General features: G+C 42.2%; 1 protein-coding gene across 1 annotated transcript in view; it reads left to right on the top strand.

Annotated features, from left to right (window-relative positions):
• The window catches only part of KCNQ4 (potassium voltage-gated channel subfamily Q member 4), a 124,163-nt gene that overhangs the window by 75,803 nt on the left and 20,540 nt on the right, over positions 1-27,820 (top strand). The window contains exons 3-8 of the mRNA XM_070949328.1: positions 9,505-9,631; positions 11,651-11,826; positions 14,933-15,058; positions 16,933-17,043; positions 18,972-19,067; positions 26,349-26,437. Coding sequence (XP_070805429.1) covers positions 9,505-9,631; positions 11,651-11,826; positions 14,933-15,058; positions 16,933-17,043; positions 18,972-19,067; positions 26,349-26,437 — 725 coding nt within the window. The remainder of the gene's footprint in view (positions 1-9,504; positions 9,632-11,650; positions 11,827-14,932; positions 15,059-16,932; positions 17,044-18,971; positions 19,068-26,348; positions 26,438-27,820) is intronic.

The raw sequence follows: 27,820 nt of genomic DNA on the forward strand, positions 1-27,820 counted from the left end.
CATGTCCAATGAAACTGTTTTGCCTTACCTACGTGTCGAGACAAGAGATTAACACTAAGTGCAATGTCGAGTCTAGTCCAACTACTAATATACAACAGTGATCCAATAACTGAACGATAAAGTGTTTGATCCTTGAACTTAGGACTTGGTTCATGTGCCAAGTTGTGAAAATCTGTTTGCATGGGTATGCGTCCTGTATTAGCATCTTTCATGTTGCAATGATGCAAAATTTCTTCAAATTTTGGCAAACAAATAACGCAGTGACATTCACTGTCCGACTCTGCTGCCAGCTCCACAGGCTGCCGGCGGACCACAACAGGAGAGAAATTCTTACAGTCATTGTTTTTCATTGCTACGAGAGGGGGTGAGGTGGGGCAGGTTTGCCAGGATTCCAAGACTGCATGGTCTTTGCAGTTGTTGTAAGCTCTCTTCCCACAAATACAGCCAAGCTGGAATCACATCATCCAGGAAAGTTTGGTCACTAAATTGGCTTAATTTTCCTGGTTCGTTCAATGCACTGAACCTGAAGAAACCAAACCAGCAGCGTTTGAACGTTTCTGTAAACTACTAAGAAAGTGGCCAAGATGAACTGTAACCAAGCTTAACATGTCATACAAATGGTACTGTTACGTTTTGGCCTGACTTTTTTGAGTATGTTGTCTGAAGATGCTCTGGCTCTGATTGCTGGTGTGTTCCAGCTATGGAATACAAAGATTACAATTCAGCAAAAGAGTCTCTGCCGTTGAACTTGGATCTTGGAAACCCCAAGGCTTTGAAGCAATTAATGCAATTATACATTTTGTTCCAGGGTGTCTGCTTCAGAGGAGTCAGAAAAGTCAAGAGGGCAGCCATAACCATGCTACCAAAATGACGCATGTTAAAATACATTGTGGTCACTCTCTTGACTTGCTTAATTCCTTCCTTTTGGTCACCTTTGTTAATTTTTTGAAGGGCTTAAAGGAAACCTGGGATCCCATCAGCCTCTTTTTGCCCTCTTCTTGATCCATAAATGAATCAGAATTGGGATTTACTTACCTACTTACTTACCTTCTTACTTACTTACTTACATTTATTTATTTATTTATTTATTTATTTATTTATTTATTTATTTATTTATTTATTTATTCATTCATTCATTCATTCATTCATTCATTCACTCATTCATTTTATATCCTGTCTTTTATTAATTTTTTTTATAAATAACTCAAGGGGGCGAACACACACACAAATAATACTCCATGCTCCTCCTATTTTTCCCACAACAATGACCTTGTGAAGTGGGTTGGGCTGTGGCCCAAAATTACCCAGCTTACTTTTATGCCTAAAGTGGGACTAGAACTCACAGTCTCCGGATGATGGGCCCAAAGCCAACCAGATGGCTTTCATGCTTAAGGTGGAACTAGAACTCACAGTCTCCTAAATTTCTAATCTGGTGCCTTAACTACCAGACCTACCAGACCAGTAGACGTTACTACCAGTTCACAAGATCTGGAGTGAAGCAGTAGCAATCCACCACTGAACTGTAGCAAAAAAAATTGTAAAATGGGGCAAACTCATTTAACAAATCTTTCACTTAGCAACATAAATGTTGGGCTCAATTGCGGTCATAACTCAAGGACTACCTGTATCTTGTATCTTTCTTGGGTTTTGGAGCCTGACAACAGCTTCGAATTAACATGCCTGCCCACCAGATATAGCTCGCAGACTGGTTGTTTGGAGGCAGGATCCTGTGTCTTCCTTCCCCATGAAATTTTGATGGGCCTGCAGCTCCTACAGAAACAGATTGAATGGGTTCTTTGCAGTAGTGAAATCCAATTTTTTTTACTACTGGTTTTGTGGGCATGGCTTGGTGGGAGTGGCTTGGTGGGTGTGGCAGGGCAAGGATACTGCAAAATCTCCATTCCCTCCCCATTCTGGGGCCAGCCAGAGGTGGTATTTGCTGGTTCTCCAAACTGCTCAAAATTTCCACTACCGGTTCTCCAGAACCTGTCAGAATCTGCTGGATTTCAGCCCTGGTTCTTTGCCCTAGAAGTACTTCACACCCACTGATCCATAGCTTGCTGTGCAGCAGGAATAAGATCCGCAGAGATTCACTCTTTACTCTTCCAACTGTTGGCAATCCAGAGATGTGTCTGGTCTCTCATTTTGGAATATTTTGGGAAAGAAGATGACATCTGGTGTGGCTCCATGGTCCTGGTTTGATAATAAGCTCAACTGTAATGGAATGTGCACCTGGAGAAGCCCTGGGCAGAGGGTGGTGGCAACATAGAGGTTTCCCAGAAAGAGACCCAGATCAAGAGATTGCACAATCCTGAGTAGATGGGAGGAGGAGGGAAGAGATTCAGGGTAGCCACACATTAATATCTCTCAAGTTATATGTAAGTAACAGGTTAGAAGGTTATAACTTCAATTTGGCAAGATTCTGTCCATTAGGTGTAAGTTTTAGAATAACTAGAACTCAGTTATTCTATTGCCCCTCTCTTTGGCCTCTAACAGGCTGCCTGAGAGACAGAGTTAACCTAAAGAGTTTAGTCTGGAGGATGCCTATTCTGCTGTTAAAATTGGATGCTAAGCAGTGGTGAAATCCAGCCGGATATATCCAGCTCACACGAACTGGTAGCGCTGGGAGGCTCTGCCCATCTGCCAGGACATCATTACGTCCGATTTTTGACCCCCTGCACATGCCGTGCACTCCCATTCCTGAACCAGTAGTGAAGGTAAGTGGATTTCAACACTGATGCTAAGCTTGACTTCTGGTATCTTTAGGGAGAGATCTGTGCAGCTTTCTTGGAAACAGCATGGAAGCATTTTATGGAAGAGATAAACTTTCCTCCTGAGATTCTTTTGTTTCCTTATTTTTCCAGAATCCCCAGTTTTGCTTCCAATGCTGGGATTTCATCGTGGTCTCCCATCCGAGTCAGAGGCACCGCTTAGCTTCTGAGTCCAGACCAAGTTGAACCAGTACTGCCTCCTAGTGGCTAATATATAAAAATACAGACGTAGAGAGGGCACTACAGATAGTTCTTGACTTACAACCACAATTGGAATTTCTATTGCGAAGTGATGTCATTGAGTTACACTCAGTTTTATAACCTTATTTGCTGTGCTCATTAAGTGAATCACACGGTTGTTAAAAGAAACTATCTTTCACCCGTGACTTTGCTGGCTGAATGCCCCACTGGGAAGATTGCAAAGGGTGATCATGTGACACCCCTCCCCCCAATGTTGCAACTGTTGTAAATACATGTCAGTTGCCTAGGGCGTGAATTTTGATCACATAACCGCAGGGATGCTGAGATGATTACAACTCTGAGGACTGGTTATAAGTCTTTTTTTTTCCAATGCCATCATAACTTCAAATGCTCACTGAACGGATGGTGGTAAGTCAAGGACTACCTGTAAAGCATTTCGGAAGGACGAGGTAACTCTTTTCCGCTCCAGTGCAGCCCCTCTTGCTATTAGATTTCCCAAAAAGGAAATCTCCCATTGGCACTAATGAAAGGTTATGGTTGGGATTAATAGCTGTGTGTGGGAGAAAGTTAGAGGGGAGAGACCGATTTGGCAAGGCCGGAAATAAGGAAAACTCCATCCTCAGCCCCAAAATTTCAGCTACCTTCAAAAAGAGAAACTCTAGCAGAAAAAAACATACTTTGTGGCAGAAGGAGAGGAATGCAAATGTTTATTAGATCTTGTAATTATTGATTTATTGCTCTAGTATCGCAGGGATGAATGGCACTTTTGTCACAAAGCAGCAATTTAAGGGCACTTGTTCCAGCTGACCTACCACAAATTAAAGACAGCAAGAGTTTGAGTTTGGGCTTGTTTGCAGAGGGATTTAAGTGGCTCCTGCAGAAACGACAATTTTAAAGCCCCTGCAAGGAAAGGCAGCAAGGGCAATGAGGTGGTACTGATTGGGGAAAGAGAATTCCTCGGAGAGCTTTGGATGATGAAGCTGGATAAGTGAACATAATTGGCAGGGAGGCGCCAGGAAAACAAAGTGATGGATGCAGGGATGGGAGGAAGCTCGGTCTGCAATTAAGGGACAAGGAACTGGGAGAAGGTTTTAAGGAGGAGGAGGAGGAGGCACTGGCAAGCAGGGACAGGAAGGACACCAGATGGACCTGATAGGATTAGAAAGTGAAGAGACCAAAGAGGAGACAAGAGATGATCAACGAAGACATGAGTCAGAGTTCAACAATAAATAAATAAATAAATAAATAAAATCAGACTCCAGGATCCTATTACCACATGTGGTGGACAAGCGGAGATGCAAAGAGATATCGGACTAAGATACACATGTGGTTGGAAAAAATGACTAAGAGACATATTGATCTTAAACCAGAGATATTTTTATTAGGGATCTTACTAGAGACATTTAATAAAGAATTACAATATTTAATTGTGAATATTTTAACAGCAGCTAGAATTGTATTTGCAAAAAATTGGAAAGGAGAGAAGATAATTACTGATGAAGAAATTATTAAGAAAATATTGGACTGTGCTGAAATGAGTAGATTGACATTTGAAATAAGAGAACAGGAAGATAAACAATATTATTTGATATGGGAGCTATTTTATCAATGGATAGATAATAAAGCATGGAGATGAAATATATATGAAATGAAATTTGGATAAAATATGCAAATACTTGTTTTTTGTTAGAGGAAAGAACATTTGTCATGTATTGAGATTTTGAAAAACAATTGTTTGGAAAGATGATGTTTTTATGTGGTTTTTGATAATAAATAAATAAATAAATAAATAAATAAATAAATAAATAAATAAATAAATAAATAAATAAATAAATAAATAAATAAATAATCCCTACAGCATTCAGAAACATTCAGTGAAGCCTTCACTGTTGGAAATAGGATGATCTCTTACTACTTCTTAGGAAGGGAAGAAGGAAAGTCCCGTTTCATGGAAGGGACTGGCTGAAGAAGAAAGATAAATGAATTGGATGTTTCCGCCATCAGCACAACTTGCTTGTTTTCATCTGCACAGGGGAAAAAAAAACAAGTGACAGTTGGAAGAAAAGGAAGGAAAGAAGGAAGGAAGGAAGGAAGATGGGGGGGAAGGAAGAGCCAGGAAAGAGCTAGGAAGGGAGGGAGGGAGGGAGGGAGGAAGGAAGGAAGGAAGGAAGGAAGGAAGGAAGGAAGGAAGGAAGGAAGGAAGGAAGGAAGGAAAATCTCAGAAAGAAAGATACCTCTCTTTTTAAGCAACTTTTCCCCAAACTCTCAGAAATAGCTGACACTGGTTTTCTTCTAACGGAGATGAAAACTAAATTAAGAAGGTCCGTGTGACTTTCCCGTAGTAAGCAAAATAGGTACCTGTTTGTACAAAAATAGAGAGGGAGGTGACAAGGAGGCCACAGCTGACACTGCAGGAAAACAGGCCCTTTCTGATTCATGCAAGGAGGGATGCAGGGAGACCAGTTGGGGGGCAAGACTGCAGGGCCAGGTTTTTGCATTTCCCATTGGAGCAGGAATGATGGGCATGTGTGCCCATTTGTCCACCATCTGGGAGAAAAGCCATAGGCCTCTGGTGGAGCCCTTACTTCGAATGCAAAGGGCCCTACCTTAATCACAACAGCTTCTGCTATTCAAAATAGTCAGATTAAGCATAAACAGAAATACTGGGTAGCCTCAGATCCAGGGGTGAAATCTACTTACCTTCCCTACAGGTTTGGAAGTGCACGCACCGACCTCTGTGCATGCGCAGAGGGTAAAAAACAGATTATTTCCTGGTTAAAACCAGGAAGTAATGACGACTCGGTGGGTGGGTGGAACCTCGAGCTGCTATCACTACCGGTTCTCCGAACCACCAGCCGTCATCGCTACCGGTTCGGCCAAAGCGGGCCGAACCGGGAGCATTTTACCCCTGCTCATATCTTAGCGTTAACTTGTGATAAAGAACTGAGGAATAAATGGAAAAATATCAGAGAAGAGAAACTCTTGATCCTGGAAAGACATTTTTTAAAAAAGATGACAGACCAGCCTGAGAAGCTGGAAGATTGCAGAATCAGTTTCTGGATTTAGTGCATCAATTTAATGCTGTCATCAAAAGGATTGATTGATTGATTGATCCTCATTTAAAATCCGCCTCCCATCATCCTAAAACATGAACTGTGTTGGCTAACCAGATAAGGAGGAGAACTCAGGAACAAGAGGGTTGAACTCTCAGTTGTTATGGATTCTCCTTCAACTCGGTTGTCTTCTCCTGTTCCCACCACCCCACTTCTCTCCAATGGTCTCTTCCACACCTTAAATCAGGGGTTCCCAAACTTGGCAGCTTTAAGACTAGTGGACTTCAACTCCCAGAATTCTCCAGCTGGCTGGAGAATTCTGGGAGTTGAAGTCCACAAGTCTTAAAGCTGCCAAGTTTGAAGACCTCTGCCTTAAATGGTCACTTTATGTCTTATCGGACCTGAACTATCCATCTTTTGTAGCCCCCTATTTACCTTGAGCAGTTTACCTGAATGAGCCTTCACAACTTCCCAGGGATTCAAGGGAGGGCAAAGCCTCATAACTAGATGACCAGTCACAGTTGGTATTAACCACAGGCAGCTTTTGAAAAGATCCCCCGTCAGGAGAGCAAATTATTCCCCAGAGAACGTTGCCTCCATGGAGGCCTTTGCACGCCAAGTTTTCTCCTGACGTGTCCCCAAAATGTCTGCTCCAAAGTGAATCTGCAGCAGCAGCATGAAATGCCACCCTGTGCTCCAAAGATGTCTTTGCTGAGGTCCGGCCTTTGTGTGGGGAGGATCAATGAGTTGCAATGAGCACATTTATATTTAGCAAACAGCTCCCTATGCCATTCTGCCCTTTTGGAGTTCTCGTTTCTGATTGTGGCCTCTGTGCAGTCTGGTCAAAATGCTGGGTCATTAACACCACGGTGGCAACTATAAAAGAGAAGAGAGTTCCTTGATAAGAAGAACAGATGTAGAGTTTTATCTGACCTTTCCCCCGTGACAAGTTTTTCCAAGTCAGCGGAAATTCAGATTGCTAGACGTCTTTGGAAATGGGCAAGTGGGTTGTGAAATTCAAATGTAATCCCCCCAGCCTTTGATTTAACAGATTTAACAGATTAACAGAGTTGGAAGGGACCTTATAGGTCATCTAGTCCAACATCCCCCCAAGCAGGAGACCCTACACCATTTCTGACAAATGGCAGTCCAATCATTTTTGAAAGTCTCAAGTGATGAAGCTCCCACAACTTCTGAAGGCAACTTCTGTTCCATGGGTTGATTGTTCTCACTGTCAGAAAGTGCCTCCTTATTTCCAGGTTGAATCTCTCCTTGGTCAGTTTCCATCCATTATTCCTTGTTTGGCCTTCAGATGCTTTGGAAAATAACTTGACCCCCTTCCTCCTCTCTGTGGCAGCCCCTCAAATATTGGAAGACTGCTATCATGTCTCCCCTGGTCCTTCTCTTCACTAGACCAGCCATGCCCAATTCCTGTAACCATTCTTCATATGTTTTAGTCTCCAGTCCCCTAATCATCCTGGTTGCTCTCCTCTGCACTCTTTCTAGAGTCTCAACATCCTTTTTATAGTGTGGTGACCAAAACTGGATGCAGTACTCTAGGTGTGGTCTTCCTAGGGTTTTATAGAGTGGTATTAGCACCTCGCTTGATCTTGATTGTATCCCTCTGTTAATGCAATTTAGGATTGTGTTGGCTTTTTTAGCTGCCGCTGCACACAGCTGACTCATATTTAGCTGATTGTCCACTAAGGCTCCAAGATCCCTCTCACAGTCACTGCTATTAAGCCTGGTTTCTCCCAGTTTACATGTGTACTTTTGGTTTTTCTTACCTAAGTGTAAGACTTTACTTTTCTCTACATTGAATTTCATTTGGTTAGATATTCAAAGGTAGAATATCTTTCCCCTTTCTCTTTTTAGTTTCTTTTATTTGCTACCTTTAAAATACAGAAAAAAATGTTTTCAAAATCAAAAGAAAGAAGAATGGCAGACAGACGTGGAGAGACGAGGGAGAAAAGTTAAAAGAGAAACAGCAAAAGCATGATGTATGGTGATTCACGTATGGGAAATTATTCGGCCTAATTTTTCAAGGCATGCTTAAACCTTGAGCACACTGAACAATATTGATTTGTCTTTGCGCTATATCAATAAAGAGTCATTTTGTAAACAAAAAAGCAATCCTATATTAACCATCCTGGATATTAAATTTGGACTCACACTGTCATTATGACATCAAACAGTAAGCCCCACTCCTGCCCCCAACAACCCACTGTTCAATTAAATGTTCAAGTCTTCATATAGTAATACATCCATAAGTCTTTCCTTAGTAATTCAAAAGTACGTCCACATCTTTAAAGGTATTGATCTTTTTTGACCAGCTGAACTCACTGATGGATTTTGAATTGAAACAGGGCAATATTGGGACAGACCCGTCTCCTGTCAGCCATTTACACTTTTCAATAATAAGGAGGTTGTGTAATGGTATGTGGCAATGACCTTGGGAGATGGAAGAAAGAGCCACAGACTGGACAACTGGCATGTAAAATATATATCATCCACAGAAGAGGGAAGGGCATGGAGAGCATTTCAGAAGGGCCTCTCTCTGTTTTTCTAGAGAGTAAAAAGAAAGGATGAGAGAAATACTGTCATTCTGTTATTATAACTCTACAATAAAGATAGGGCCAGGATTTGTTGTGGTGCTTCCTGCCTGGACTATCTCAAAGGGCTAACAGGTCAACAACCAGGTCTTTAAAAAGCTCTCATAAAGGTAAGGTAGAAAAAAAATTTTTTTTGTTTGAATTAGTCTCACCTTATGATAAAAAAACATTCTGAATATTCTATAAGAATATTTGCCACTGGTTTGTTAATATGTAACAGTCCTGTTCTTTATTCCAAAATTCTTGCAAATAACTCCTTAGCAATATTTTAATTTTTTTATTAAATATATTGCCTATCATCTGTCTGTCTATTACCTATCTATCATCTGTCTGTCTGTCTGTCTGTCTGTCTGTCTGTCTGTCTGTCTGTCTATCTATCTATCTATCTATCTATCTATCTATCTATCTATCTATCTATCTATCTATCTACCTACCTACCTACCTACCTACCTACCTACCTACCTACCTACCTACCAGTGGTGGGATTCAGCCAGTTTGCACCACTTTGGGAGAACCGGTTGTTAACTTTCTGAGCAGTTTGGTGAACTGGTTGTTGGAAGAAATCATTAGGGCAGAGAACCGGTTGTTAAATTACTTGAATCCCACCACTGCTACCTACCTACCTACCTACAGTATCTACCTACCTACCTACCTACCTATCTACCTGTCGTGCTTTCCTCAAAAAAAGACCTTGTCTTATATTTGCTGGTTGGGGAATTCTGGGAGTTGAAGTCCTCCAGGCTTAAAATTGCCAAGGTTGGAGACCCCTGTTCTAAAGTGTTCCAAGTAAATTGGGGCTTTCGTGCTTGCTCTCCGTGCAAAAAAACTCTCACATTGGCTTTTTCTGCCTTTCTTTTCTCCTTGTAGGAATTTGTCATGATTGTTGTTTTTGGAGTCGAATACATTGTCCGTGTCTGGTCGGCGGGCTGCTGCTGTCGCTATCGAGGATGGCAAGGTCGTTTCCGGTTTGCACGCAAACCCTTTTGTGTCATCGGTAAGCATCTGATGGGGACAAAGAGGTGTATCAGAAGGATTCTTGATGTGTCCCATCATTATTGGGGGGAAGAGGAGGAATGAGAATGGAAAAAGGTCCATTATTCTGTACTCCAGATAGCTGTGCAACTGACATTTGTAGTTGTTGATTCTTATTGGTTACATTCACATGACACATGGAGTTGTCCTATTTTCCAGATGCACTCAACGCATCGAACCACACATTAATAAACACAACTCCTAAATAAAAACTACAGTAAGTAAGTTTGTCTAGGTGCTTGGTGCTTACTCTAGACATTTAGCATCAGGGGTGAAATGTTCCCGGTTCGGACCGGATCGCCTGATCTGGTAGAGATGGAGGCGGGTGATTCAGAGAACCCGTAGCAAAAATCCCTGCCCCCCCATGCCCAGCTGAGCCGCGTAAACATCAGAGGCTTTTTTTTAATTTTTAAAAGCATTTTTTTCACCAAAGAGATTGTAGAAAAAATGGTTTTAAAAATAAAAAAAAAAGTCTCTGATGATCGCATGGCTCAGCTGGGATCGTCAGAGGCTTTTAAAAGCATTTTTTAACAACCTCTTCGGCTGAAGAGGTTGTAGAAAAAATAGTTTTAAAAGTAAAAAAAAAGTTGGCCACGCCCACCCAGTCACATTACCACCACCACCACCAAGCCATGCCCACAGAACCAGTAGTAACAAAATTTACATTTCACCACTGCTTAGCATGGTGACTTCCAGGTATGTAAGATGACTTCTAGGCTGATGACTTCAAAGTATGTAAGATTTCAACTCCGGTTATTTCCAAACATTTGAAAAAGCCGCTTGTGTTTAAATTCAGCAACCCCTGGAAAGCCCATCTTTGCAGAGTTTCTTCTCTGCCCACCAGATATGTAAACTATAGCACTTAAATCTGCCTCACTCAAAGTCATCTGAACTATGCAGTTCATGGAGTTTGTATAACCCCCAAATCTGACCTCCTTTTCCATTTGAGTAGAAGACAAAAGCATTTGGCCAACTTGGTCTCCACAGGAACTAAATGGGTTTGGATCTATTTAGGACCTGGCTGGGACAGGACCAGGGAATATCAAGGTTAGACAAAGATGTTGAGGAAAACAACAATGGAAAACCACTTCTGTATTGTCACCAAAACACTGACATAGGTTATCCATGAATCCTCCAGGAAATTGTGCCTGAAGGAGAATTGACTATGTTACCAGAATGAAGTTCCATGTTTTCTTTAAATCAGAGAAAATAGGTGGAATGGACTGGGAGTGGGATATTCTTGGGGCCAAGATGGGAAGACACCTTCTCCCCATTGCCGTGGTCATCAGAAAAATCTGGATGCAGGAAACACACCAGGTCCCCCCAAGATCAAGTGAATTATGTTCTTCTCAAGCCTGGGTTTGTCCTTCTGATAGTTATGCGCATAATTGTTAAGAAAACCCTTAATTATTTCTACCCAGCCTTTAACCCCAAAGAGATTTTAAAAGACTGAATGTTTTTGTTGTGCAAAAACCTTGATGTCATCTCAGATGTCTCTACTCTGTGATACAGTTATAGAGATGGTGCCTTTCATCTTACAGCTGCCATTTATTTTCTCCTGATTAGCCATGGTTCTGTAGATGCCCAGAGGCTATTTCAGACCACCGTTGTTTTTGACTATTGATTTTGAATCCTTGACTGATACTTAAGTCCACCAAGCTAATTTATATTTTAAGGTTCCCTAGGGATTTCAGAACTACCCAAACGACACAGAAGAGCAACCTCGTATTGTGGAGAACATCATATTTTTCATCTGCTTTTATAATTCAGAGGCACCATCTCTTATAGAGGACAACTCCCATAGAGGACAACAAGTGTAAGGGTGTGCTTGATCGAATGGTGACTTTTAGCTCCTCTTTAAAGGTTGGTTTCTTTGCTTTGCACCCAAGGAACTGATGTCTGGGCAATGCATCCATCAAGCTACTGCTTAGATCACAGATTGTAAGTTGCCCTCTCTTTCCTTTCTCTTCCTGTGCTTCAGATTTCATCGTCTTTATTGCTTCTCTGGCCGTCATTGCAGCTGGCACCCAGGGGAACATCTTTGCTACCTCGGCCCTACGCAGCATGCGCTTCCTGCAGATCTTACGCATGGTGCGCATGGACCGCCGTGGCGGTACTTGGAAGCTTCTTGGCTCAGTGGTCTATGCCCATAGCAAGGTGAGTCCCTGGAGGCGTAGCAGCTCAAGCAAGGCACAGAAAACTGCTCTCAGAGACGGAAATAAAGACACTTGTTTTTTCTTCTATTTCCATTTTGGGAGAGGGAATTGCAGGGAATTGAAATAACTGAACACAACGGGAAGTTCAGGGATTGTCCCCAAATCTGCTTCATCCCAGAAGAAGTTCTTGTGTAAAAGCAGAGAAGACTGGAGAATCAATGGCTTTCCAGCGTTTCAGAGATACTGTTGGTCACACTGGCCAAGGGCTGCTGGGAAATGTAGTTCCATAGAGGGCCACCAGTACAATGCAGAGAGATTCCTGAGGAGTTCCAGATGATTCCACATTGAGATCAGGAAGCAGCAAGTTCTACAGCAAAATATCACAGATTTACTTTCTTCCAGCAGGAATCTTCATGCTCATATTTAGGCCAACCTATATGCTCTTCTCCAGAATGTTTTTTTTTTCATTGTTTTTTCATCTTTCCATACCCCATTTTTTTCTTCATTTGACACTCAATGTTTTCCAGTTAGCAAGTACTTCCAGCCCTTATTAGGCTATCAGAAAGAAGCAATAATTTCATAAGTTCTTTTTAAAAGTTATTGTTGCATGCAACCAATGGAGCTCATCGTTCTCTTGCGAATGGGACTGTCTGTCTTTTGAACTACTGTGTTCCTCTTTGGGCTCCATCCTCATTGATATTCTCCAGTTATGTTGGCAGGTGGAGGGAGTGATGAGGTATGAGGGTTGGAGTTCTCAAAGCAGAAGATGAGGACTACACAGAGAACCATTTTGGAAGCACAGGCCAGTTGCCACCAGTCAGCCAGCAGGAGTACAACAGGGAAAAAGAATCCATTACGAAAGAGCAGGAGAAATAAGTTTTCAGCCTCTGCATGCACATGGACCTAGATTCTTCCTGGTGGTAGAAGCTGATCTCTGTCAGAACTAGACTGCTTGTCTCTGCAATGCTGTAACTTATTTACTCCACTTGGGTCCTGATTTTGCAGGGAAGCATCCAGTTCCTGAGAGGAAATGATTGAAATTTCCTGGAGGTATCTGTAACGAGGCCCATGCCTCTTTGCAAGAAAGCTAGCTTTCACATTGACTCTCTTTCACTGTATTCTGCAGCCCCATCCCACAGTGGTGGGTTCCAAAAAATTTCCTACCTTTTCCTGTGGGCGTGGCTAGGTGGGGGGGCATGTGACTGAGTGGGCATGCCCAACTTGATGTCACTCAAGCCCATTCAGTCACATGACCTTCCTCACCTAGCCACGCCCACAGGAAAACATAGGGAAATTGTTGGAATTTCCACCTATCTATCCCCACCTTCCCTTCACCAGTCGCCCCTGTTTCCCCTCCTTTAACGGCCCCAGCCCTTGCCCCACTTCCTTCCCCACCACTGCCTCTTTGTTCGGGCTGCTTACCTTCCGTGGCAGCTGGTCCAGAGCTGACTGGAGTTTTCAGTGGCCCCCAGTCAGGTGCTGCTGTTGGAAAGTGGCTGGCAAAGAAGGAAAGTGGCTGGCTTTCAAAGATGCAGCGGCTGGCTGCAGGCTGCCAAAAAGTACCAGAGGTCGCGGAAAAAGCTGCTGCCGTTGCCGTCATATTCTTTGTGCATGCGCATCCCATTGAACTTGCAAGGCAATGGGATACATGTGCACGAAGAGCATGGTGGCGACGAACATGGCGGGCGGGGCGAGCGAGCGGTGACTGGGGGACCAGTTTGGGGGCTTGGCCAGCCAGCCATTACTACCGGTTCGGTGACCTTGGCCAAATTTCTGCCAATCATTCGCACGAAGTGGTGCGAACCGGCTGAATACCACCTCTGCCGTCCCCCCCATCCCCATGCCCATGCCATGTAGTTCTAGGTGTGTGGTGGAAAACATCCAGTGGTTTCCTGGCACCAAGAAAAGATGGACATGCAGTTATTGCGTCACCTTGAGAAAGCTCAACTGGCAAACCTGTACTGAACAGGGATTGTGCAAGTGTTGTGCAGATGTGATAGGGTCTTTCCATAAGTGTGACAGTCTCTACAAAGTGGAATCAATTAGAAACCAGACAGATGAAAGTATAGTAACATTAGAGCTCCCTAGGGAAAGCTTGCAATTCTCAAATGCCTCAGGGAATCACCAGGTATGTCTGTGTTTTGTGTCTCTGTCTGTGTCTGTAGTAATACAAGAACGTTCCATGATTCAGGCAGATGGTCCTTTTCTTTCCTTTTCTTTTCTTTTTTTTTTAAATAATGTGACCTTTCTTGGCATTTTTATTTCACCCTGTATCATCAATCATGTATTAGTATGAGGGATGAAAGGAGACAGGGTCAATCAGTTGGCATTCATGTCCAATTCCCAACTTTGCCTAGCTATCCAGTAACCCTGTCACTTCTACTGGCAACTTATTTACCTGCCAATGCATGAACAAGTCAGGTGCTTTTCCTCAGTGTAGGAAAATAGAGATGAAATGGGGTTTATTAGCTCCTTAGTTTTTCCAGTAGGCCAGGGTGGCGGAATGGAGAAATTGGTAAACAGGACCAGAAAAGTTCAAGTCCGTTTACAGCTTGGTAGAGGTAGTCCTCGACGTACAACCACAAGGGAGCCCCAAATTTCTCTTGTTAAGTGAGACATTTATTAAGTGGACTTTGCCCCATTTTATGACCTTTCTTGCCACAGTTGTTATGTGAATCGCTGCAGTTGATAAATTAGTAATCTGATTGTTAAGTGAATCCAGCTTCCCCACTGACTTCGCTCGTCCAAAGGTCGCAAAAGGGGATTCCATGACCTTGGGACACTTCCACCATAAGTAAGTATAAACCAGTTGCCGAGTGTCCGAATTTTGATCACACAATCATGCAGATGCTACAGAGGGTGGACCTTTGAAAAACGGTCGCAAATCACTGTTTTCAGTGCCATTGTAACTTTGAATGGTCACTAAATGAACTGTTGTAAGCCGAGGACTACCTGTAGATTGGAGCTGTGCGGGTGACATGGGAAGAAGGAGAACTATGCATTCTGTTTTGAGTTCAATGACGATGGTGAGGACCCTTAGGCAGGTTTCTGTCTTTTCTCTTGGTTTCTGTTGCTGAAATCTACTTTTCTCTGGTGGATTCTGGCAGGAGCTGATCACAGCATGGTACATTGGGTTCCTTGTCCTTATCTTTTCCTCTTTCCTGGTTTACCTGGTGGAAAAAGATGCCAATGATGATTTTCTCACCTATGCAGACTCCCTGTGGTGGGGTACGGTAAGTGTGTCTTTAAAAAAAAATCTGGCCCCTTTTTGGCTAGGCAAGAGGAAGAACTGAAAACCTAAGAACAAACTGACATGGGAATGAATAGTAGAAAGCTACCAAAAACATCAGGATCAGCACAGGATTGCATTCGGAGCCATCCAGATCAGTAGTGGGTTTCAAAAATTTTTACAACTGGTTCTGTGGGCATGGCTTGGTGGGCATGGCAGGGGAAGGATACTATAAAATCTCCATTCCCACCCACTCCAGGGGAAGGATACTGTAAAATCTCCATTCCTTCCCCAATCCAGGGGGAAAGTTACTGCAAAATCCCCATTTCCTCCTGATCAGCTGGGACTCGGGAGGCAGAGAATAGATGGGGGTGGGACCAGTCAGAATTTTTACTACCGATTCTCTGAACTACTCAAAATTTCTGCTACTGGTTCTCCAGAACTGGTCAGAACCTGCTGAAACCCACCTCTGATCCAGTATGATCTGGATATCTGTGTCCCTATTTGGGACCTCCGGTTGTGTTGGAACTGGAACTCCTGGAAATGCCTCCAATGCTGAGTTGATGTTCCAACACATCAGGAGAAGATCAAGTTGGGGATGGCTGATCTTCAAGATATGGAAATGAGATAGACAGCTAGACTGGGAAACAAACTCTGTAAATTGAAAGGCTGCAACCCAACCAGCAACTAGTACTGTCATTCCCTAACAGAGATATCTCCTTTGTAAGATATTTTTTTTTTCCTATCAAGAACCCTGTGCCATGCAGGTACATTTTTAATACAGATAAATAAATTGGGGCAGGAATCAGGAGCAGTGGATTTTGCTTTGGGTCCAGAGGGATGGAAAATGCCAGGAAAGAAATGGTCATGGTATCAACCAATCAATAATATTTATTGGGACGCTGACCAGCAAAAATGTAAAAAAGCAAAAACGTACAAAACAATAGTTGTTCCGACCTAGGGTTCCCGAGTCAGTAAAACACACGAGCAGTCCCAAAAGCCTCTTATTTTAACAGCTGTGAATTCTGTTCATTCACAGATGAGTCCCAAATAGTTGTAAAGAGTCCTTTGGGATAAGGCTGATAATCACCCACCTTTATCTCCCTTGACACGCTGCCAAAGACCTAATTAGCAAAGTCACATGGAGTCCAGAATCAAACAGAGCTTCAGACTTTAAATTGAATAGAATTAACAACGTTGCTTCCTGCAAAGGCCCACGTGCCTTTGTTCCTCTTTTAAATCTTATGGGAGGGGCCAATAATCTCCAAGCCCTACTCCTGAGTCATCCCTTTTGTTTTAATTGTTTTTGCCTTCTGGCAGCTCTGCGCATGCACGCACTGGGAACAGGGTCCCCCGTTCCTCTGCTTCGCTGAGGTCCGACTCTGGAGGCTCCGGAGACAGCACGTACCTCCCAGATGGCCCTTTCTCTGCCTCTGACGCAGAGCCCTCGTCTGAGCCTTCCCCAGGCTCCAGGACTGGCCCATGTTCCTCCCCAGCCTCCTCACTGTCCGACTGTGCTGCCAGTTCCGCAGGCCATTGGCGGACCACAACTATAGTATACTAACAACTAGCAGAATGAATCACAAAATATAACATTTACTCACTCCTCCATTACTAGGTTATACAGTTATTACCTGGGTCATAATTAAATATAAAACATTCGTGATTATAAATTATAAAATAAAAACTATAGATCCTTATAAGTTATCAGTTAAGATGTACTGGGCCAAAAGTAATATTTAAAACAAAGATGGATATGTCTTTAACCAATTATATCTTGCTTTCATTACAGCAACACAAAATTTAGCTACCACACTTGCTGTAATGAAGCCCTAAGAAAAAGGTGCCTATAAAATTTATCTGCTTCTGTGATTTCAGATCACACTCACCACTATCGGCTATGGGGACAAGGTTCCGAAAACATGGCTGGGCCGGGTGCTGACAGCCTGCTTCGCCTTGCTGGGAATCTCCTTCTTTGCCCTTCCTGCGGTGAGTCCCCATGAGAAGGAAGAACGTCTGACTCCCTAGGGCAGGGGTCTCCAAACTTGGGACCTTTAAGACTTGTGGACTTCAACTCCCAGAATTCCCCAGCCAGCATATCTGCCCTAGGGAGACTTAGAACTTAGACTTAAAATAACTACATTGTCACTTTGAATCACTAATCAGCATACATTAAAATGAAATTTCATTGCATGCAGCTCTCAAAGGCTCACCACTTCCAATATACACTACATAAACATGACAAAATAAATAAATAAATACAAAATTATGCAAATACCCACATATATTATACGACACAGAGAAACAATAGTCTAGTTCGAATGTATACATGTACATGGTGAGAAAAATGAATATGGTGAGTTTACCAGATGGCTGGCATAGGGAACAAAGCTGTTACAGAATCTGGCAGTCCTGCTAGAAATACTTTGGAACCTCCTCCTAGAGGGGAGCAACAGAAACAGACCGTAAAGTGGGTGTGTGGGGTCTCTAACAATGCTTCGGGCTCTAAGCACATAGTGCTTATAAGCAGTATCCTGAATAACAGGAATGAGCTTCCTATAATCTTCTCTGCTGTCCTTACCACTCTCTGTATGGACTTTCTATCTGAGGCACTGCTGCCACTAAACCATGCAGTTTGTTAAAACACTCTCAATTGTGCCTCTGTAAAAAGTGGCCAGGACAGAAGGAGAAAGATGTGCTGTCCTCATCCGACACAGGAAATGCTAGTATTCTCCTAGGCCAGGCTCCAGGGATAGGCGGTTACTACTACTCAGGGTAATAGATTGGTTGTGACAGAGAACATAGACCTCTATGTGCAAGTTCTCATTCAACCATGGAATCTCACTAGATAATTTCAGGCCCATCTATCAGGTGCAAGAAACCAGAATAATTTCATGAATAAGCCAAAGCAGTTTCTTTATTGTTGATCACCTATATTAGAAGAATTTCGTCAGTCTGGCTACATTCCCTTGGGGACCAGTAGATAAGGTTTCGTTAAACTCATCTAGGATGTTTCCTCCAACAGAGCAACTCTATGTGACATGGCTTTTTACTCCCTGCTCTCTTTCAGCCAGTGATTCCACCACCCCATCAGTCTCAGTTATAATCAATTCATAAGGTTGTTTGGGGATAAAAATAAGAATCTGAATCACACAACCCCGAGCTCCTTAGAGAAAAGGAGAAAAGCTCCTTGAATTTGATTCCTGTTGACTACATGAATGTGTGTGTTTAATGGTTTGTCATTAATCTTCTGGGATATTTTTAAAAACTTTCTAATACCCTCTATAGCCCTGGGGTCTTCAAGAACTCTCTCACTCAAGGAGTAACCAAGTTAGACCCATCTTAGCTTTTTTGAGATCAGTCCAAGTTAGCTTTCTCAATAATGTCCAATTCTTGTAGATTGTCTGGACAAGTCCCTGCAATTTTCTTAACAAGGTTTTTTTTTTTTAATGGTTTGCATTTGCCTCCTTTCCTAGGGGTGAGAGAAAGTTACTGGTTTAAGGTCACCCAACTGGCTTTGTGTCTAAAGTGGGACTAGAATTCACAGTCTCCCAGTTTCTAGCCTGGTGCCTTCACCACTGTAAGTCACCAAAGTGGCTGTCTCCAAGCTAGCTAGCTAGCTGCTGATAATTATCTGTAGTTTTTGTCTTTTTTCACAAAAAACGAGGATAAGAAGAATTTCATAGTTGTGCGCTAGTTGTCCCCATGAGCTGACTGTCTGGAAGGTCTTTAAGCCCCTGAGAAAGATGCTGAAATATTGGGAATCTCTTTGGCTTAGACATTTGACCTCTCATCATCCTAGATAGCTGGCTTTTTCTCAACAAATAGTACAAATTCCCCAATTTCTTAGAGCTTCCTTTTAGTTATAACTTAACTGCTGTTTTGAAGGGTCCATTGTTGCTTGTCTTTTCACACAGGGAATTTTAGGCTCAGGGTTTGCTCTCAAAGTCCAAGAGCAACATCGACAAAAACATTTTGAGAAGAGAAGAACACCTGCAGCAAACTTGATCCAAGTGAGTAAGGAAGGAAGATCCCCCCCTCTTTTTTCCTCCTTCCCTCCTTGTTTAAAGAATGTGTTGAATGCTAGAAGCCAAAGACTGTTTGAATACGTTTCTTTCCTCAAGCAATTGCAGGTTTGTGCTCTGGAGCTCCATTCCATAACTATTGGATAATATTAACAAATGCATGTATATTTGTGAAAAGCACAGCCTCTTCAAAGTATTGCAGATATAATGATGTGCCTACACATGCATGTCTGAATGTGGTGGTTGGCCCTTCTGTCTCTCTCTCTCTCTCTAGCACAGTATTTTTCAACCTGGCAACTTGTAAGATGTGTGGACTTCAGTTCCCAGAATTCTCCATACACCATGGCTGACTGGTGAATTCTGGTACCTGAAGTCTATATGTCTTCAAGTTGTCCAGGTTGAAAAACATTGCATAGTAGATATCCCTAAGTTTTTTTCTCAATGATCCTTATTTCATTTTCCTACATTCCTGGAGTTATGAGGTACTCTGCCACAATTTTCTTTGTTTGAATGAAAATTTTATTTCTTCAGGAGAAGAGAATTGGCAAAGCTCCTTTCTTCTCTTAGCAGTTCAGTTGGCAGCTGGCATATGCTAGAGGCATGTGGCTCTATCTATTACCTGTACCAGTGGTGAAATTTGAACCGGTTTACTACTGGTTCGCTGGCCACACATGCATGCCATGCGCCAAATGTGCACTGCGTGTGCACATATGCAGTGCGCACCAAAAGGAGGCTTGGGAAGGTAAGTAAAACAGCGTGGGGGAGGGGTGTTGATCAGCTGTGGCACACATGTGGACCTTTTTAAAAGCTTTTTAAAAGCATTTTTTACTACCGGCTCGGGCAAATAGGTAGTAAAAAATGCTTTAAAAAAGTAAAAAAAAAAAAAAAAAAAGGTTCCAATGATCGTACAGCACAGCTGTGATCATTGGAGCCTTTTTAAAAACCTTTTTAAAGCATTTTTTACTACCTATTCACCTGAACTGGTAGTAAAAAAATGCTAAAAAAGTTAAAAAAAAAATTCCGACGATCGCACGTCGCTCAGCTGATCATTGGCACTTTTTTTTTACATTTTTTACTACCGGTTCGGCAAACCAGTAGCATTTTTTACTACCGGTTCGGGTGAACTGGTAGCATTTCACCCCGACCTTTACTGAAAGGTTTAAGTCTGATTGACAGGTCAGATTTACATTTTCCTATAGCTTTTTCATTCCTGAACCTCTAGGACTACAGGAGGAGGTGGATACCCAGTGACACCTGTAAAAATAAGTTCTCCTCTTTCCTGGCAGAGTCGGGGCAGGATTTCTGCTCACATGTCAGCCCTACAAGGTAGATGAGAGTAAGAAAGAAGGCTTTGTATGTCTGAACTGCTTTTATTGTAACACCTATAGTAACAGAATTTTGCAAGTCTGAATATGCTTGTCCACCTCCTTCAATGTAAATTAAAGAGGGGCTTGTCCGAGATGTTTTCTCAAGTTAATTTCTTGGCCTGGTTTCAAGTCCTCCTTATCTGATAGTTACTTTGGTGGCCACCCTTTCTTCTGTCTTCGAAGCCATTCCCCACCCCAGTGGTGAAATTCAAATTTTTTTACTACCGGTTCTGTGGGCATGGCTTGGTGGACATGGCAGAGGAAGGATACTGCAAAATCTCCATTCCCACCCCACTTCAGGGGAAGGATATTGCAAAATCTCCATTCCCTCCCCACTCTGGGACTAGCCAGAGGTGGTATTTGCCGGTACTCAAAACTACTCAAAATTTCCACTACCAGTTCTCCAGAACCTGATGGATTTCATCCCTGCCCCACCCCCTCTGCACATTGCCATGGGAAAGCTCTACCAACTCTTCCCACTTGCAGAAACACCTTTATTTGCCTTAACTACAGACCCTGCTTTTAGCCCCATACCCAGCATTGCAATGAGAACACCTTAAATTGTCCTTAGCTGCACTAGTGATAAAGTAATCTCTGCCCCCCCCCTCATTTGGACACCATCCAAGGGCAGCTTCAGGGTAAGTAAAATTATCTAGCTGTGTCATCTCTTTCCTTGGAGGAAAGTCAGGTGATTGGAACTGCCTGGAAAAACAGGTGGGGTGGGCAGAAGAGGGATGGGTAATAAGGATAGAAATTATTCTGCCAGTCGAGTTTTCTACCAATGTTGAGTTAAGACTTTACTTTGGGCATGTCTGACTGGCAGAGCAGTAGCCAAAGATGGGAAGAGGGGGTTCTCTGAAAAGGATTGTGACAGGGGTGAAATCCAGCAGGTTCTTACAGGTTCTGGAGAACTGGTAGCAGAAATTTTGAGCAGTTCGGAGAACCGGTAGCGGAAATGTTGAGTAGTCTGGAGAACCAGCAAATACCACCTCTGGCTGGTCCCAGAGTGGGGTGGGAATGGAGATTTTGCAGTATCCTTCCCCTGGAGTGGGAATGGAGATTTTGCAATATCCTTCCCCTGCCACGCCCACCAAGCCATGCCCATCAAGCCACACCATGCTCACCAAGCCACGCCCACAGAACCAGTAGTAAAAAATTTGGATTTCACCACTGGATTGTGGGTAAACTCCCTAAAGAAATCTGTAGAATCTTTGGATAAAAGCCATAGAATGGAAAGAAAAGAGCTCTTGTGTCTAATCAGGAGATACTGCCCTTTAAGTAAATATGTAGGAAGCATTCCACCAGGCCGCACTCTTTGTCTGAACCCCAAAACACAGCCTTTCTAATTGGTGTGTGGGTGTGTGCCCCAGTTGGAACCTAAGAGCTTTCAAGGCAAGGCATATTGTGTTTTAACTTAATTTTTTTAAAAAAAGCAATATCAGGTAATTGCATTAACATAACTGTATGTATAAAGAAAAAAAGATATATGGTGACGCAGTGGTTAGAATGCAGTATTGCAGGCTTACTCTGCTCACTGCCAGGAGTTCGATCCTGACCAGCTCAAGGTTCACTCAGGCTTCCATCTTTCCGAGGCCGGTAAAATGAGGACTCAGATTGTAGGGGGAAATATGCTGAATCTGTAAACTGCTTAGAAAGGGTTGTAAAGCACCGTGAAGTAGTATATAGGTTTAAGTGCTATTGCTATATAAAATGCAAAAAAGATTATTATGAGGTCTTCTAAAAATATTAAAGTTTCTTATAAGATAAAATACAAATTAGAAGCCAATGTTAAAGAAGAAAGAAGTGCAAGAAGAAAGGGGAAATAAGTGATGACTTCTGACTTTTTTCCGTGCAGTAGAATAAAAAGATTATATCTATCTATCTATCTATCTATATCTATCTATCTATCTATCTATCTATCTATCTATCTATCTATCTATCTATCTATCTATCAATAAAATGTACCATAAATAAAGAGGATACCAAGGCATAATCTATTGCTATTAAGGTAAACCATAAAATCCAATAAAATTCTGGTGTTTAATTTATTTATTTATTTCTATCATACCTTTATTCATTTTACCAATAACTCGAGGTGGCAGACATATCCAACAGACCTATTTTTTGTCTCTGAAGTCTCATTATTTTATCTGAGATTTTTTTTTTCCTAACGTGGCAATTGAACAGGCATTGCTAACCCACAATTCAATCGTTTTATGTAGAGTTTTCCAATGTTGCGTAATGATTGTTTTGGCAGCTTGTAAAATTAAATAGATAATAAGTTCTTTATTTTTAAGCTGATGGTTTGGTCCTGTAAAGAAGTCTAATAAGCCTAACGCTGAAGAGCGTTCAATTCTTTGCTTAGTGATGACATTTGCAAAATCTGCAAAAAAAAAAAAAAAAAAATCATCAAAGAGGTATATCACATGACCATCACAAATTAAAAAATTACTGGTTTTTTTGTTTTTTTTTTGACAACCTCTTCAGCATTTGGAAGAATAATTGCAAAGCCTAGTGTTCTACTGCTGAGCAAGTAAATTTCTAAAATTTCCTTGGAAGTCTTCCTGACCCCCTGCCTTCCTCCAAAAGTAGCTGAGACCCTGAGTTAGCAGTTTATTAAGAGAACATTTTACATAAGATTTAGAAAGCTGTGGAAATACTAAAAAAAAAAAAGAAAGTAGAAAGAAGAAAGTTATAAAAAAAGAAAAGAACAAGGGACGATAACAAAAGAAAAAGAAAGATAATTAAAGAATCTTCTTTGCAACGGTCACAAATTGCATGTCATGGGTCTCTTTTCCCCCCCATAAACACAACATTTTCATCAATAAATCCCAAAGTCACCGATTCCTTTTTCACCATTTTCAGCAGAAAAAAAATTCATAAAGGGTTTTCAGACTTCTCTAAAAGTAACTGTTATTCACTCCTTAGTCAAACAAGTCAAATAGAATAGAATAGAATAATAGAATAGAATAGAATAGAATAGAATTAGAATTAGAATTAGGATAAAGGATAGAATAGAATAGAATAGAATAGAATAGAATAGAATAGAATAGAATAGAATAGAATAGAATAGAATAGAAATCTTTATTGGCCAAGTGTGATTGGACACACAAGGAATTTGTCTTGGTGCATACGCTCTCAGTGTGCATAAAAGAAAAGATACGTTCATCAAGAATCATAAGGTACAACACTTAATGATAGTCATAGGGTACAAAGAAGCAATCAGGAAACAATATCAATATAAATCGTAAGGATACAAGCAACAAAGTTACAGTCATACAGTCATAAGTGGAAGGAGATGGGTGGTGGGAATGATGAGAAGATTAATAGTAGTGCAGACTTAGTAAATAGTTTGACAGTGTTGAGGGTTATTGTCTGTTAGCTCTGCCACCTTCACAATCCATTGTTTCATTATGAGTATTTCCTTATTTTTCCATCTTTTGAGTTATGCTTTGTACAGTTCCTGTGCAGTTCCTAATTCATGACCTCCTTTCCAGTCCCATTTCCTTCCCTAGCCCCAAGCTCAAATCCAAATATCCTTTTTCTGGCTTCTCTGGCTTTGCACTCTATGTTGAAGAATGACTTCTGATCCGGCAATATTCTGCCCTATCATTCTCCTGTCTGGATTGGTTCCTTTGCTATTGTGGTCAGAAAGATGGAACTTCTGACACCACATTATCTCTGTGGTGCAGAGGATCCATGCAACAAAAGGTCTCCTTCTGGCAGCCTTGCCCTGCCATTCAACTCCTGGGCTGACAGGCCTCCAACAACAGCTGGAAATGGATGGTGGGCAAGACAAAAAGGATGCACGCAGTTGTTTTGGCACACAAGACTATCTTAGGGACACAGCTCTGCCCTCCTCTTTCCTGAGTGAGGATGCTGTTCTCTTCCCATCTGATACCACCGGCCAATTCACACAGCCCCTCTTTTCCAGAAGGTCAGGATATGTCTGCCTGTTCTTTCTCCTTGATAATTAATCTCTAATGGAGTCCCCCCCTCCACCTTTCCTCAATCAGCCAGAAAAAGCTCAGCAGAAGCAGCTCCAGATTTAGAGTGGCTGCAATTTGAGAGTTCTTGAGAGAGGAGGGGAGAGAGAGAGAAGGTCTCCACCAGTGGTGAAATCCAAATTATTTCACTACTGGTTCTGTGGGCATGGCTTGGTGGGCATTGTGTGGCTTGGTGGGCATGGCTTGGTGGGCATGGCAGGGGAAGGTTACTGCAAAATCTCCATTCCCACCCCACTCTGGTGCCAGCCAGAGGTGGTATTTGCCGGTTTTCTGAACTACTCAAAATTTCCACTACTGGTTCTCCAGAACCTTTCAGAACCTGCTGGATTTCACCCCTGGTCTCCACATATTCCTAGTAATAATCCTATATGTGGAACACCCCAAGTCCAGTGGTGGGTTGCCCTTGGTTCAAACTGGTTCGCAAGAACCGATAGTAAAACCGGAAGGAGGCCCCACCCACTGCCCCGGATGTCATCATCAGTGATCTGCGCATACGCAGAAGCAAGGCGCGCATGATTTCATTGTGAACCGGTAGTAAAGGTAAGTAGAACCCACCCCTGCCCAGGTCCAATCATCTCCATGGCTTTGGTCTTGGCCTATGTCCTCCAAGAGATGTGAAATGAAGACAGCCTAGTGTTGAGATGTTGAAAGAAATGAAGGAGGCTTTTCTGGTCTTCTTGGTTGGAAAGATGGGGGTTGTAGGGCAAAGCTTCAGGAGATGCACCAACTTTACCCATCTCTGTGACAAAACCTATTTAAAAGGGAGCTTTTTGTTTGAATCCAATTCAGAAAACACAGTCATTGACAAGATCATGCAGATGTTGTCAAACTCAAGAGAAAAAAAGTTGTCTCCATTTTTGACCTATGTGGACACTGTACCATAGTCTGTGGATTTCTGATTTAGAAATATCCAATCTGGTGAATATTTCTACCCTCCACTACAGGACGTGTCAGCGTAATATTTATTCCCTTTCCCTTCCTAGTATTTAACTTGGTTTCACGTACATACTGACAGCCAACCTAGCCAATGGATGCCACGTTTTCCCTTAACTATGATTTCATGAGCCACTTCTAACCAAAGTCATAGCCTCAGTTTTACAGTGATGAGATTAGGATGAAGGTCAACCTGGTTAATTCACTATAAGCAGGATGCTGATTAGAAGAAGGGGAGAAAAAAAGCACCAGGCACCAGGATTCTGGTTTGTGAAGATGGCCGTGATGATGAGCAGCATCACTACCCCATTTCTGTTTCTTTTGGTACCAGTTCACTATTTCCTCCAGCTCTCCTCCTGCTCCTAGCTTCTCTATACTGACAGAAAAACCAGCAAAGAGAACAATAGCAATATTTCATGCTGATTGTTTAAAGTATTTATTAAGGGCCATGAAGCTGGATTCTGCCATTGCTTTAAGCTATTGCATCTTTTGAAATTTGTCATAGTTATGAGTTGTATTTTTGTCATCTTTACTTATTTGACTTCTTGGTAAGACTCCCTTTATGATGATGGTGACTGATGATGAGAAAAAGCAGCTCACTGGGAGAAATACTGCCTGTGTTTTATAGCCGGGGTTAGAGTTTAGCAAGATAAGGCCATTATGCTTTTATTTGAAGCTTTAATCTTTTAATTAAATTATTTTTAATCTCTTCATTCAAGTTCTGACTTTCCAATTGTCTCTGGCTGTGCTATGCATATGACCTTGTTCCTTGAAGCATCTGAGCCTTCCCTTGGGGATCTTTCGCCAAGGAAATGCATCAAACCAGGAATGCCAGGGGTGGGATTGGGGTCCACTCTACTTACCTGCTTCATTAAGGCTGGGTGGAGACATTAGAGGAAGCCCTCTTAAATTGATCTAGCTCTGACCTCTCTCTCTTCTCCTGTTCTTCCTCCTTGATTTAGGCTGCTTGGCGCCTCTACTCCACAGACATCAACCGATCCTACCTGACTGCTACCTGGTGTTACTATGACAGCATGCTTCCATCTTTTAGGTATGTGTGAAGTTACATTGGGGGTTCAAGGGATGGCAGTTAGAGCTTGGGGGCAGGTGTTCCTTGGAAATCATAACCAACGAAACAGAAAGAGCAAGTTGATGGTAATTGCAAAGAGATGGACCGAAGTAGGGAAAATAGATCAGAGAGAGCCAAACTTGTGCGAGTAATTGGTAGGGCTAAATATGCCTCTTTTTCCTACTCTGGTTGCTGCCACATTTCCAGGGAAATTCATGAGTCACTTTATGGGAGAACAGGGCAGAGAAATTAATGGGGATTGTATGGTGGCCTTGTTCTCCTGGCATCTATCCATGGTAGATGGTGGATATTTGGTTCCTGATATTCTTGTGTTGGTTCAAGGTGAGTGTCAGGCAACTTTAGCAGCTGCCCAGAGTCAAGAATGCTAGATTCTCTTGGAGTCTAATTCATTAAATTTTTGGAAAGGAAAGCAGGATTAGGTTACAGAATCTAGAAATTGGATGCATGTGTCCTTTAGCTTCTTTGATCCCATTGATCTTCTTTCTAACTATCTTTTGATGGTGGGGAGATGTTGTTTCCTGCTTTGACAGATAGCGAAGTGCCTTTCATCTGGCCTTCAACTCCCTTGCAAGGGGCCATTGCCTTACACAGAGCTCCTTTGATAAATCAGTTCTTATCCAATCCCAATGTTTAAATCCCATCCATCAGGAGAAGGTGGTAGATTAATTATGCATCATTGCAGAAGAAGGAACTGGCCACGGGGAAAGGATTAACCAGTGAGGCTGAGGCTTCGAAAATCCCTTCCTTTGAACATGTTTGCTGGGTTTTGAATGTTCAGATTCTGTGCCCTCTTCATAAGGCATCATAATTCCATCCACATCTTTCATAACATGTGATATTTCCTCCACTCAAACTGGGCTCCAGGATCTTCTAGGTGGTGGAAGCTGCAATGGAGACTAATGGAGAGGTATGAGGGTAGGAGCTGGGCTATTAATGGGAGCGTGATTCTGGACCTTTGCATACATGTAGACATGCATGGGGTCACACGTGCATATACATGCAGGGTAGAATATTATTGTTAAGCATAATTTATTCAATCAAAAAGCCACCCTCTTGCAAGACTTATTTGACCACGTTTTCATAGTCTCAAGCAGAGGCCTGTGGCAGCCCACAAGAACCTCTGTGTCTTATTATTCTAAATGCATCTCCCACTTTTCTAATGTTTAGTACACAAGAAGGTTTGCAGTTGTCTTCAACATAGAACAAGATGAAAATACAAAGGAGACAAATTCTGTGGAATCAAGTGACTACCTTCAAAAATCAAAGCAAAACTAAAGACCAAACAGGCAGAAGCAGCACAAAACAACAATTAAAAATGATTATTTGAGGGGGAAAGCTGTGGCT

The sequence above is a fragment of the Pituophis catenifer genome, unplaced genomic scaffold (genome assembly GCF_029215685.1).
Source record: "Pituophis catenifer annectens isolate HBS135680 unplaced genomic scaffold, rPitCat1.0.hap2 SCAF_9, whole genome shotgun sequence".
Classification (NCBI taxonomy): Eukaryota; Metazoa; Chordata; class Lepidosauria; order Squamata; family Colubridae; genus Pituophis; species Pituophis catenifer.